Genomic DNA, 14,637 nt, shown 5'->3' on the forward strand with positions numbered 1-14,637 from the left:
TATACACTTGACCCCCTTTATCTATCCCAGTAAAGCTTTTGCACCCTTTCTCCATGGCAGCCTGTGCCTAGGAGGCGGCATCCTCCCTATGACCTGGAGGAATCTCTCTTTAATATTGAGTGTTACTTTTAATTTACATGAAAGTAATTATGTACTTCTTTTAGTACTATTGAAAAATGCAGTGAAGTTACAGAAAAAAAAACACCCATAGCCATGCCACCCGCAGTGACCACCATTGATGTTTTGTGAGGGTTTTTAATATACATAGAGAGGGATATCTTGTTCGTATTTTACAAGATTGTGATAGTACTGTTTCTGAAAAAGTATGTGCTGCCTTTTTGCTTACATTTCCATTTTATACACTTTTGGTGGCTGTGTAATATTTCACTGTGTGTAAGGCAGTCCCTTTGACACAAGATAATTACTGGTATTTAGAGTAGTAAATAAAAATGTGATGCTCATTTCTGACTATAGGATTTCTAGAGTAGATCCCCAGAAGTGAAATTACTTGGACAAAAAATCTTGACACATATTACCAAATTATTTTCCTAAAGGATCAGAACACTTATCGGCAAGGTTACATCCTACTTTTACCACTGTTGGGTTTTATCGTTTCTAAAAATTATTACTGAATTGATAGTGAAAAAAATGCTTTTACTACAATTATTGACTAACTATGAGTCTTCCTTAAACTGCTTCATTTAAACGCTAAGGTCTTAGTGTTTTTTTCTGATCAATTATAGTAAAGTTATATTTATAGCATTTTTATTTCCTTTTGCTCATTTTTTCTGGAGGAAACACAGAAATATATGATTTTTTATGTTATTAGTATTAGAGAATATCAGTTCTCTAGTTTGAGTTGATATTAGCTTCTCTTTTCTTCTAAAAGCTGTGGTGACTTGGGGATATGGCTTTGATTTTTTTTTTTAACTGTTTCACCCATTTAAAATTTTATTTTAGTGTGAGATGAAGACTTAAATTGACTTTTTCCCATATAGTTAACTAATTATCTGCTCCAAGATAGCCAGCAGTTATCTAACGAAATCCTTTTATTTCCAGTGGTTTGAGAGCCATTCTTTACCATATTACTACATTCTTATAAATATGCTCACGGCTTTGATTCCACCACCCTGCCCCTCTCGTGTGTGCCCCATCACTGACCTGCCTGCGTTGTAGTTGGGAGGACCACTGTCCTCATTACTTTTCCAGGTGAACTTCAGAAGATTTTTCTCAAGTATGCAGAAAGATAAAGATACCCAAATAATATAAAGACTATCTGAACTTTTTGTTGGTATTTCTTTCACCTTTGTAAATCAATTTGGGGAAAAATTACCATCAGCGTATTTACAATATTTATGTTTCCAGAATCTGGACTTCCAGATTTTGTCTTCTTTTTCTATCTATTTCTATTTTAATAGATATTATCTATCTGTTTCTGTTTTAGAGTGCATTTTATGGATGATTTCCCAATCACAAAATCTTGAGGTTCTTTAAAGAACTACTTTATATTCACAAGGTTTCAAAAGAACCTGGGGAGAAATCACCAATACAGTTAAGATCTTTGATCTAAGATCATTAAGAAAAACACATCAAAAAGTGTCTTCACTTTTCTTTGACTTCTAGTCTATTGTCTATTTAAAATAAAGCTTCTAGGAATCTTTCCCCTTCGTCTCTGTATTTCAGCTTATCAGCACCGTCTCAGAAAGGCACCCCACCTTATATTAAATATGAAATGACTGGAGGGCAGGCCTCTGCAAGTCTGTTTCTGCACTGAGCCTCTACTCTGAGGACCCCTCATCAAGCCATCTGGAGACCTTGTCCCTGGCCATATCTGGGTACTGAGACCATCTGACCATGCTCTCATAAGGATACTGGCTGATTGGGTTGGGTGTGAGGCCAAGGGAGCTGCCTCAGCCCTGTTCTGTGGATGGTGTGGGTGGAATCATCCTTTTCTAATAGAAAGGAAACAGAAGGCCAGAATCTCAGTTCAGCTTTCTTTGAAAGCCCATGGTCTTCTTGTTCAGTCAGAAAGATTTTGGAATCTGCTCTGTGCTCTGGTGATCAGGGTCTGCCTCGGGGGCATGGGCGGTGGCACTCCAGCCCTGGCTGCTTTTCCTGAATGAACTCATGGGCAGGTACCTCTCCTCGGAGGGAAGTCTGGGGCTGGTGGTAGCTAATGGGAAGGTAGGTGAGTGTATGTATGGATGGATGGATGGTAATTGATAGACACAGAACAAATGGCATTCTTTCTAGAGTGGGTGGGCTTCATCAGCTGGAGAGGTGTGAAGTGCACAGAGGCCCCGACGCTGTGGACCTGTTAATGCTGTGTCCCTGGTTCTCACCCTTGTGAGTTACATCCCAAAATTAAAAGGATTTTGTGGTCTTGCTCACATCACAAGTGGGCAACAGTGGGGAGAGTGATGTGAGAAATCATAAACAAGGAAGACGTGTTTGGATAAACCTTGTGTGAAGAAGTGGAGGATTTTTTACTTCTGCCTGCCAAAGAGATTTTTCTTATAATTTATTTGTTTTCATTTAGAGCTAGTAATAACCTTTCCTTTTGTGGGGAATCCTCTTTTCTTCCCCGCCAACTTCATGGGACCCTAGGACTCTCCACTTCACAGATGATGTCTTTTTCCTGGGAACAGCTTTTTGCATTAACCTTTTTGAAGGTTATATAAAATAGTCTGAATAACAACTTTTAATCATAGCCTCAGCGACATTTTGAAATTTAAAATCAAAGCAAAATTTCTAAAACTTGAAGTAGTAAATTGACATATTTACAATACAAAAACAACCATCTGCATTTCATATATACCTTTTTCTTTAAACTCCCACAGCCAGGTGGTAATAATGCCTTAATTTGTAGCACTTGCCTAACCACTGACTATGGGGAAACTTTCATTTTCCACCTAATTTCTTTTTTTTATTGAAATATATATTCACATACCATATAATCATCCAAAGTGTACAGTCAGTGGTTCACAGTATCATAATATAGCTGTGCATTCATCATAATTGATTTTTGAGCACTTTCATTATTCAAAAAAAAAAAAAGTGAAAAAGAACACCCAAAACATCCCATTCCCTCATACTCCTCTCCACCTAATTTCTTAATAGCTTAATTTTTCCAGGAAAAAAAAAAGGATCTCTAGAAAAATCAGTTTTTTGCGGTGGTTTGTCATAGCGTGGTAATGGAGGGGAATCCAAACTCTTGAACAAATTGGAATTTTGTAGTATTTGAATAGCTGTTTACTTAAATTTAAAAAAAAAAGCCTAGGTTGCCAAAACACTAAGTATTTAAATAATAAGAAATAGAAAATAGAAGGTGGCCAGGTAGCTGTAAGAAAACATCACATTTGAGGTACCAGTTAGGGAAATGCTGAAATTTAAAGTTCGCATGGGTACGCACACTCTTTTGGGGGGGATCATTTGTTTACAGTCTAGGTGGAGTCATGGCCTCCAGTCCTGTCCCCTGAGAGATGGGACCTTTGCCTAAAAGTTATTGAGAAATGGAGACTGCAGACAGCCGAAAATTGCCCAAGCTTTGAATGCACACTGACAGCCAGACGGAACGTTCTTTCCATTTGCAGTTTTTTTTTTTTGGTGTCATTTTCAGTTGCAGCTTCCAGCCAATCCGCTGGCCCGCGCCTGCTTACGTCACTCAGCAGCCAGTTCCCTCCAGCTGCAGAGCTCAGTTTGCCTTTTTTTTTTTTAAACTAAAATGGAGGCTGCTTTCTTGCCTTAAGGAGTACATTGCCCTTCCTGCTGGCGTCTAGATGTTGACATGTAATAAAGCTGGCAGCAGGATGGTGGTGGATGCGGCCAATTCTAATGGGCCTTTTCAGCCCGTGGCCCTTCTGCATATTCGAGGTAAGTTGTGTGTCTCACTGAATCGGAACCTTCTGTGGCTACTTAATAAATGGCTATTGTGCTTCAGATAAGAAAAGCAGGAAGTCCTTTCTAGCAGAATTCATTCCGTTTTGCTGCAGACTTGACACGATGAGATTGCGTATATCCTTGCAATTTAGCATTTTACGAACTACTTACAGAATTTGAGAATTGAGAGAGGCCTTGCATGCATAGTTCAAAGCTGGTTTTTCTGCTTTCTGCTCACCCTCCCATCCCCCTTTCAAAGCTGTGCTGATGTCAAAGGATGTGAAGTCACTACCCGAGGAAGGTACTGGGTGGGGGCGGGAAGGAGGGCGGGCTGTAGGCCCAGCCAACTTGTCGGGCACAGAGCTGCTGTTACATATGTGTTGGTTAATATTGCACAGCTTTAATCATCGGTGCACAGCTATGAAGCAGAGAGGAACTGCCGTCAGAAAATACTCCGTTTATTGGAAAAGAACTTCATTTGAAAGGATTGTTCTTATTCTTGCCACGGAGCCTACGAGAGAAATAGGCTCATGCTTTGAAATAGTGATATCCATGGTGGGTCCTCATTGCTGAAATGTTAGCATTTTCTTTGGATATTAGAAAATATCTTGCATGTAAATAGATTCTCGTGTTGCCATTTGACTTTAAAATTTTAAATGGCAACAGGTTTTCGATGTGCATAGAGGTCACCATTTTAAGCAATTATGCTTGACCTCTTATAGTTCATGTATATTTGGTAATCAGAATTTCACTTGAAAACACAATTACTGTAGAATGGAATGATTTCTAAATGTTTTGTTTGTTAATTGTTTTTAATTAATAAAAAACAATTACTATAGTAATTCATTATAGTTAGATTAAAATACAGCTATCAGGGTGGTAGAATACTTGGTCTTCATTGGTATTTTAAATATTTGTTCTATGTATTTTTTGTTTGTAACTGGGAGAAATTGAAAATGAATGTTACACTTCATCAAATGCCTTTAAAGTTTGTAATACCACAGCTGTGCACTGACAAAACTGTTCTATCAGGACCTCCTCCAAGGGCCCCTGGTAAGGATGGGGAGGAATGGGGGCTCCAGGTGACAAATGGGCTGTCTGACTAAAAGGCCAAGCAGAACTTCTCAGGTCCTAGGGTGGACCCAGGGAAGGTAAAAGCACACTAAGGCTCACTCTGTTGGAATAACATGGAAGTTGTTTTCTCTTCACACCTCATTTAATGAAGCTGGTGGAAATTAGCAGCCAGGAGACCAAACTGTAGGCTGGTGCCTTCAGGCAGCATTTAGGTGTTTCTGGGCAGGACCCAAAGGAGGGAGAAAAAATGCAGTTGTGTTTTGGATGGAAGTTAGTTCTTAACTGCTGACTAACAAGTTAGCTATAAGGCCATAATTTTTTTGCATATAAAATGCACATTTTTATACTTTTACAGTATCTTATATGCAACATAGATATTTTTGGTTTGTGAGTTCTCTGATTTTATTACCCACTTAATATACTAGTCATTTTTTTAACTGTAGATATATTTTGCAGTAAAATCATTTTATTTTATATCTTAAACCACATTAATTGTTTTTTCAGAATTCTTAGACCTTTTTCGGCCAGTTTGGATTTCTTTGCTGTTGGTTGAGTGAGTGGTAGTTTGCGCTCTAGTTGTGGAGGGGGAAAGGTGGTGAAGTGTGCTCATGTCGAAGAGAATGGAGTTGTTAAGGGGTAGACTTCCTAATTCAAATAGTGGGGGAATTTTCTCATTTCAGAACTTGCAGGAAGTTTTATGTAGTCACAAGGACTTTTTAGAGCAAGGAGGTTGATCTAAGGTTGTATTTACTGGCCTTTTATTTAGATTTGTGGTCACTTTACAGTCCACTCACGCAGTTAGTGAGTGCCGAAAGTTGAGGTGCATCCCTCAGTGGAGTGTTTGGTTTGGTGGGTATGACCCAGGAGGGGCCCAGTGAGAACTCGGGAGGGAGGGGGCTGAGTAAGGATGAGGAGGGGCTGGCTCTTTTGCAAACGAGAGAAAATAACCTGCCCAAGGTCACAAGCCCATTGGGTGCAGCTGGAATCCAAAGCCAGGTAGTTCTTGTTTTGTGAAAGATCCTCTTTTGAAAGCTCACTTTAAAATAGAAATTTTGACTGTTTGCAGGCTGTTTTGCCACAGAATATAATAATAGTTTTTCCAGTGCCCTATCAACACATATCTGCTTCAGCGGCCTCTCTTTTGTGACAGTTTTGCTCTCAGTGTTTGCTCTCATTTGTTCATCTACTTCACAAATATCTGTCGGGTCTGTCCCATGCACCAGGCAGGTTCCCAACTCCAGGGCCCAAGAGTATTGACCCAGAGTTCACAGTCAGCTGGGGCGGTTGTTAAGCAAAGGGATAAACAGATGTGGTAATTAAACTGACTAATATTTCCAACTGGTTTAATAGTTACTCCCTATTAAATTGTTAATCTGGAGTTTAAGACTGGTATGGTGGATTACTGTGTTCTTACAAATTCAAGTATGAAAGGGACATGATTTCCAGACTGTTTAATCCTTTCTGCCTGTAGGAGACCCATCGCCTGGAACTTGGTTGTCAGTTTAGTATGATGATTTACATTCTGTACTTCCAGCACTGTCCAAGAGAGTTGTCTGAGCTGATAGCAATGTTGTCTGGCCACTGACGTGGTCACTGACCATATGGGGCTTTTGAGCACTTAAAATATGTCTAGTGCAATTGAGAAATTGAATTTTCTTATTTAATTTCAGTTATTTTAAATTAAACTCAGCACCTGTGGTTAGTGGCTACTGTATTGGATGTCCAGTTGTAGACCAGGGTTGGTAGACTTTCTCTGAAAAGGACCGGATAGTAAATATTTTGGGCTTTGGGGCTAAAGCAGCTGTAGACAATTTGTAAATGAATGGGCCTGCATGTGTTCCAATAAAACTTTATTTACAAGAACAGGAGGCAAGTCAGATTTGGCCCCTGGACCAGATGACTCCCACTCTTAATTATTCCTTGAGCTTTTAACTGCCTGCTAAGAATGATGAATTGTGTTTCAGATAGGCTTTCATCCAGCAGCCTCCCTCCGGAGTGTGGCTGACAGCCGGTCCTTGTCCCTCTGTCCTCTCCCCGCTAGAGCTCACCCTGCTTCAAGGCTAGAGCTAGGTGTAAGGCTCTTAAACTTGGCCAAGCACAAGGATGGTAGTGGCAGAGAGGGAGAGAGCAAATTGATCCTTTTCCAGCTGGCTTTTACTCTGGGCCTCAAGAAAATTGTTAGCTGCTCTTTTTTGTCCTTTCTTTAAAACACTTAGAAGCAGTAAGAAATAACTATGGCATGGTGGGGAGCTGGAGAGCAAATGATTCTTTCTCTGCAAACACATGCTTCCTGGGAATTGGAGCCCTGAGTGTGCAAAAATTTGTGTTGTCATGAGTGCCTCGTGTCACCAACTCATGGGAAGAGCGGGTGCCTCAATGGTCAAAGAGAGGACACCCTCCAACTTAAGACCAGACCAGGCTTGCAAATCTTTCTCTCTCCATATTGTGTCAGCTCAGCACAGGGCTTTTACTTCACAAACATCTAAATGTTGTTTAGTTGTAGCTCTCTGTGACATAGACTTTTTAGGAATGTACCTGGAGTCCTTCACTGTGGTGGCCCTGTACATAAAGGTGTGGCTTCTTTCTCTTGGCAGGTGTGGAGGGTAACCAGACTGGCTCTGGGGGTGGGTGGGGTCTGTATGTCTGCAGAACTTTTTTCGTTCATTCATCTTTCCCTTGAACTTGGATGTCATCTCTGCTGGAAGGTTTCTGATCACAACTGCCTTGTTGCAGCCAAAGTTAAACTCCTAGAATTTTTTCATTAACATATTTTAATTGTATAGAGGAATGAAAGAAAAATTAAAAGTTAAGGTTATTAGTCATAAAATGGTTGTGTTGTTACACTTAGGAAAGGGACAAACTCGAAGACAAAGCGTTTTTAGGTACGTCCTGCTTACCTCCAAGAATCATTGCACGTTGTTTTCTCTTTTCTGACCCTCTCCTCCTTTGCATGCTGCAGCTGCTGTGTGTACACTGATCTCGCTGCTCCTATGTGAGTAGGCTGGGTTGTAGTGTTTCTCCGCCACCAGTCATGAGGCCAGCAGGCTGGTCCCGGCTCTGTGACCCTTCTGTGCTTGCCATACCTTCCAAGTGTGGCTGTGTTTGTGTCTGCGAGAAGCAGCACTTATTGAGCACCTTCAGTGTGCCAGAACTGGCTGCACTCTTTTTTTTTTTGGCATGGGGAGGCACCGGGAATTGAACCTAGGTCGCCAGCATGGCAGGCAAGAACTCTGCCTGCTAAGCCACCATGGCCCGCCCTGCACTCTTTTGTATCTGTTATCTCATTTAATTCTCTCTGCACTGTGAAGCATTATCATTCCCACTTTTTTATAGTAAAGAAAGGGAAGCCTCTTCCCCAGGACCACAGAGCAGATGAAAACTAAAAGTCTGAGCTCCTCCACAGCCTTTGGGATTTGTCTCTAACATGTCAGGGTAAAAAGGCATTCTGTCTGGGCTGCCCCTCTGGTGTTCTGCCATTTATTCTAAGTTATAAGGACTGTAGTGGCTTATGTGCTCGTCTGTGTGGCAAACTCGTTTCAGCATTCCTTATGGCCAGTACCCATGTCTGCTCTTTGGATTGTCCTTTGAACCAGTTGCAATATATTAACCAATCCCCTCACTCATTTTGTGAAATAAAATCTTTGTCCCATGTTCATATTTTTTAAAAAAGTCTGAAGTCCAGCAGGCTGACAGCAAACTTGGGCCTTTTGCCCTGCACCATGCCAGAGTGTTGAGGACTGACTGTGAATGCTTCTGCATCTCGTATACATTTGGATTTTCACTATTTTCTGTACAGTGTGGTATATTCATTTCAGGTGAAACGGGATCTCCCTAAAGGTACACATGCATGCGTTCTTGGTGGAGGGATGAAGAAGAGCACTTAGTGTATCTGCAGGCATTCATGGTTTGTCTTATTATTCTCACCTCCTCCACCCTATGCCACCTGCCTAGGACAGCGGGTTCACCTCCGCTGGTGTCATTCCAGCACCAGCACTCAGTGCTGGGAGGAAGAATAGAGGCCCTTTCTCTGAATGACCGCTCTGGTTGTTGTTACTCAGTGTATTTCTTGACTAACTACTTGGCCAGTCGGCTAGTATTTGGCAAGCTCTCAAGGCCCTACACAGGGCACTGGTTGAAAAAGCGGAAAATAGATCCATGGCTGTAGCAACTATAAGTTTAATTTTGTTTTAGATCCTTGAATTATACATAAATCAACCCCCATACCCCCCAGGTTTTAAAAAGAGACTGTAACAATCAAACAGAGGAGTGACTCTAAATCAGATCCTTGTTTTAAAAAAAGACACCAAACCTATAAGAGACATTCTTGGGGTAACTGAGAGAGTTGAGTACAGAGTGGTATTGGCTCATATAGAATTGCTGTTCATTTGTTGAAGTGTGGTAAACGCGCCGTAATTAAGTCGGGGCTCTCCTTGTTCTTAGGCAATGTGTGAAGTATTTGGGAGCAAAATGTCATGATTCTGTAACTTCCATATCACCATGAAGCAAACTGGCTAAAATAGGAACGGTGGTTTCATCTATGGAAGTGGGTGGTTGGGTATTCATTCATCTGTATGCAGGTTTAAACTTTTTCATAATAAGATGTTGGAGGGAAATATCTTTAAAATGTTCTTCCTAAGAGAAGTTTGCAAAGGCAATGTAATAATTTAGAAATTGCTTCCTAGGTAGTAGAAATGTTCTTTTATGTTTGAGGGTTGGCTTTCCCTAAATGTTTCCTTTAATGGCACTGTTGACCCATTAGTAACCGTCAGTGAAGTTACCAGGCAGTGGGCCTGACCCCTGCCAACCAGAGCCTTTCTCCTCATCGCCAGCCAACGAAGGCAACGATGGCCATGCAGACTTTGAGCTGTACTATCTTTCCAAATGGTGTTTGGGGGTGCATATACCTTTCTTTATGTTTATTGGCATTTTGATTGGTCCTTTAAATGTAACCACCTATAAGGCAAAACCAAGATTCCCTCTGTGGACAGGGAGGCAGGTGCTTGTGGTTAAGGGCGGGGCTTGAGGGCCACACGGCCAGTTCCAGACCCCGCCTACCGCTGTCTGGCTGAGCTGTCTTGGGCCAGCGCCTTACTCTCTGTGCTGTGAAACGGAATGTGGGGTGGGAATGGTATTCTCACCTACCTCTTGTGGTCTTAGGGTTAAATGAGAGAATCCATATGAAGTTCTTAGAATAGTGCCTGGTGTGTTGGGACACTCAGGGAGGATTAGTGGTCACTATGGTTACCATCTCTTTCCTAGAGCATATGCGATCTTTCAGCACCCAGTGTCTCGCCCGCCCGCCCGTAGCCTGCTTTAGTTTCCCGCGGTTGTATTACCTGTCTTTGTCATCTCCAAGCTCACCTGACTGCTTCCCTCTCCCTCTCCCTTTCTCTCCCTTTCCCTCTCTCTCTTTCTTTCTCTCTCTCTCTGTCTCTCTCACTCTCAGCATCTCACCATAGCCTGCTTTAGTTTCCCACAGCTGTGTTACCTGTCTTTGTCATCTCAAAGCTCACCTAACTGCCTCACTCTCAGCCTCTTTTTTTCTAACCCATTTACTGAGCCTTTTCATCTTTTTGCAGTTTTGCTTGGCATTTCACCACCTGGAAGAAATTAGTATCATCAGTAATCCAGGAGTCTGTGCCATGTTCTGCTTGTAGCCTGCGTGTAAAATTCCTAATAGAATGATCCCAAGCATGATTTGCAGGGCTTTTCTGCAAGTGTCCTTGCTGGTCCCCACTCCATCTCCATTTCTACTCCCAGGCCCAGTCTTTAGGTCTAGAGTAAAATAAGAAATCAGCATTTGCGCTTACACCCATTTTTAACTCTTTTGAAGTAAAGAATTTTAAATAAAATTCCTAGGATGTTTTATTTTTAGTCCCATAGAGCTTATCTTCTTTAAGCTTTAGGTGGTTTGACGTGCAGATACTGCTTTCTGATACTTCAGCAATTTGATTTCCAAAAGTTTAATGTCTTAATGTCAAATCCCATTCCATTAAACTCCAAATTCTTTCTTCGTGCTGGGATTTTTCAATTCAGATAGAATTGAAAGATCCCACTAAGTGGTATCTCAACTATAGTCATATGTTTCATGGTTGGTAGTGTGGTTTTTTTAATGAGAATTTGACTTGATAACACTGTTTAAGTTTTTCAGTCTTTGTCATTGATGTACATGAACTTTTTATAGTAGCATTTAGATTTTTGTCTGCTGGTTGTTTTACTCATGAGCAAAGTGCTCTCATTACAGGATTTTAATTTATATAATTATGAAAATAATGTTTCACTAATTATTCCCAAGTTGCTGGTCCTATGTTCTTATTAAGCTTCAAAGAAGAGGAGGTAGAGTGGTGTGCGCACATGTGTGTTTGCATGTGAAGACAATTTCTGTACATATACAACTAAGATGTGATGGGTTTTTTTCTGGCTTTATATAGTAGACCTATCATTGGGTGGCATCTGATAAGCATGTTCAAGAACTCTGATGCAGTAAAGGTGGCCACAGCAGTCACAAAGCAGTGAATGGACCCCTGGAGTCACAGAGATATTTTCAAGAGATCTGCGAGGTCAGAACTGTCCATGAGAATTCCAAGACACTTGTTGCCCCAGCGGCAGAGATGGGTAAAGGGCACCTTCCAAAAAGTGAGGCAGTGACATCCAGCTAGCGGCCACTGTGCATGCCAACATGTGCACCCACCGTGTAGAAAGATGCTGGCCTGACCTGAAAATGCATGAGTTTATTGTTTTAAATCTCAGCTCTTGAATATATGTCTTTTTAATGTTCTGTGTGATGAGAGACGTTGCTCACAGAAAGCCTTTGTGTATGCTGAAGTAGATGATTGAGTCAAGGAAGGCACCCAAGCCGTATTTGACTTGCAAGTTGAACTGCTGCTATTTTCATGGACCATCATTTTTACTTGAAAGAACAAGTGGCAGACAAACTAACTGAAACTTGAGTATATGGCAGACTTCTTCTAAAAAATGAGTAAAGCAGGTCTGTCATAACAAGGAAAATAACTGTGATACTATTTGTTACTCATGATCAAATTAGAGATTTCAAGAAGAAATTTGAATTTTGGAAAGTTTATTATCCGCCAGTGTGAGCTTGACAGCTTCCTGGGGCTTGAGATTCTACTGGTGAGATTCCTGGGGCTTGAGATTCTGCTGATGAGATTGGGGGCAAAAAATGGGATTTTTGAGATATCTGATGAAAAGAGTCACTGTTTAGAAGATGGGTATAATTCAGTTCACCAGTATTTTCCATATGATCGATAAATGATGCTACAAAATCACACATGAATAAAAGAACCAGTTAAAGTGCAAGGTAGACTGCTGGCTTTTAGTGTAACTGAGGAATTCATTAATAGGGTTTCAGATTCCACGTTGCACATAATCTTTAAGAAACAACCACTTGTTGAATTGTGGTATAGAATCAAGGAAGAATATCCAAAATTTTTTGAAAAGGCTATTGGAATACACCTTTGTTTTCCAACTAAACGTGTCCGGGTGAGACTGGATTATTTGTATTTTGACATACACTTCAAGGAAAACAACTTATTACAAAAAAATTGAATGCAGAAGCATAGAAGATAATCTCCCTTCTTTTGTGTTGCCAGTCATTAAAGAGCTTTGCAAAAATGGTGAACAAGGCTACTTTTGCTACATTTTTTTAATTTTGGAAAATAATGTTATTTTCATAAAGATATTAACATGATATGAGCCTATTGTTTCTTTTATTTTCTGTTTTTTTTTTTCTCGTGGGCAGGCACCAGGAATCAAACCCAGATCTCTGGCATGGCAGGCGAGAACTCTGCCGTTGAGCCACCATTGCCCGCCCTATTGTTACTTTTAAATGAATTACTAAGTAAACATTGTTTTAAATCCTCAATTCTCAACATCAATAGATATAGAATCAATAGTGCTTTAGGATCCTCCATATTTTTTAAGAATATAAAGGGGTCCTGAGACCAAAACAAACTGAAAGCCATTGGCCTAGGAGATCTCTCTAGCATGGGCTGATGTGGCCCCAACCCTGTTTTCACCAAGTTTCTGTAAGAACCGTGCTCTGTTCTCTGTTGCTGAGATTGTTTTTTCTCTTACCCTTAAAAAAAAAAAAACAACTTCCCAAACTGATGATCAGCTAATGAAGTAAAAGGCCACTGTGCGTGGTGCTGACTCCGTGCCCAGTCTCCTGGCGGCCTCTGCCGTGAGGCTGAAGTTACCTGAGGCCCTGGAGCCCCTCGCCCTCTTCACCTCCTCTCCATCCTCTGTCAGAATCATATGGTCTCAATCACTTGGTATTATCAGGAAGCTTAAAAAGTATTTTTCTTCAGGGAGCTGGAAGGTTATTTTTTCTTTTCTTTGATTTTAAAATGAGGAAGGTTTAGCCTCAGATTTTCTCAAAAATAAAATTTTATGACCCCGGAGTTGCATTTTACTTCTTTGCCCTTCCTTTTGTCCCATTTCTCTTGCATTGCTTTTTCAGACTTTCTTGCCATTTGTTTTCAGCCTGCTGTTCTTTACTGTTCTTCTTTTCCTAAATGCCTTGCCCTCTGAGTAGTTCACACAGTCCAAAAGGATGGAAAAGGAAAGTGTCCCTTGTCTTTCCTGTTTCCTATTCCCCAGAGCTCACTGTGGCTTCAGATGGTCTTTGTATACCTAAACACTGCTGGTTTTTTACCAAAAAACTTGACCATAGTGTTTTGTATCTTTTTGTTTTTCCTGATATTTATTTACCTGAATGTTTTTCCCGTTTACTGTTTATTTTATAATTATGAAAATAACAAATGCTCATTGGGGGCAGCATCCTGACAGAATGGCAAAGTAGGAAAGGGGGAGGATGGCCCCAAGTTCTGGCCACCAGCCCCTGCCTGTGACCCCAGTGGGAACCCCAACCTGGTGTTAGCTGCATGCTCAGCCCCTTGCTGCTAAGGCGGTGAAGGGGCACTTGGAGATGATTTCCTAGTATTCCCAAGATTGTACCTTAGGGCTCCTTCCATTACATACACTCTTAATTTACAGCCTGATGCCAGGGATGTGAACCTGGATAATTTGGAAACATCAGGTTGAAAAACTGTTCTTCCCCTTATACATATCCCTGAATTTAGCTATCCTTATCTTTGTAGCCGTACTTTATAAAAACCTAATAACTGTGTGTCATAAAAACTTAAGTTTTTAGGTCTAAAACTTAAAACTTGATCTTTTCAAAATCTTTTTTAAAAGTATATTTTCAATTAATTAACATGTAAATACGGCCACCTTTAATTTTTTGGTTTTTTTTTTTCAAACGCAAATAAAACATAAAATTTTCCCTGACCTTAGCTCCAGAGTTGGTCTCCTACTTTCCCCGGCATCTCAAGTGACTATTGTTTGGAGTTTACTGAGTATCATTCCACACATATAAATATGTATTTATTTAGTCACAGAAGTTGTTTAGTACTCTTTGTTTCTTTATTATCTTAAGGAAAGAAATTTGACATGAGAGCAATTTTAGAAACCAAAAAGTTTTTAGTATCTTGATAGCTTTATTAAATAATTTGTGAAGCTTGAGTTAATATGTTGTATTATATTATCCTGCATTATACTCTGTGTACATCTGCTAGATGAACTCTCTTCTAGTTTGCTAGCTGCCAGAATACAATATACCAGAAACAGAATGGCTTTTAAAAAGAAGAATTTAATAAATTGCTA

At 40.5% G+C, this 14,637-nt stretch overlaps 1 protein-coding gene across 8 annotated transcripts in view; it reads left to right on the forward strand.

Annotated features, from left to right (window-relative positions):
• Nucleotides 1–14,637, forward strand: part of PPP2R5C (protein phosphatase 2 regulatory subunit B'gamma) — a 211,173-nt gene that overhangs the window by 74,726 nt on the left and 121,810 nt on the right. For 2 of the 8 annotated variants that reach the window (XM_077123574.1, XM_077123577.1), the window contains exon 1: nt 3,692–3,873. The exons of 5 other annotated variants lie outside the window; for them this stretch is intronic. In XM_077123574.1, the coding sequence (XP_076979689.1) occupies nt 3,780–3,873 (94 nt within the window). In that variant the 5' untranslated portion in view covers nt 3,692–3,779. Of the gene's footprint in view, nt 1–3,691; nt 3,874–14,637 lie in introns of those variants that run through there. One more of the 8 variants, XM_077123578.1, reaches the window with a different exon arrangement.

Source organism: Tamandua tetradactyla, chromosome 12, assembly GCF_023851605.1.
Source record: "Tamandua tetradactyla isolate mTamTet1 chromosome 12, mTamTet1.pri, whole genome shotgun sequence".
NCBI lineage: Eukaryota > Metazoa > Chordata > Mammalia > Pilosa > Myrmecophagidae > Tamandua > Tamandua tetradactyla.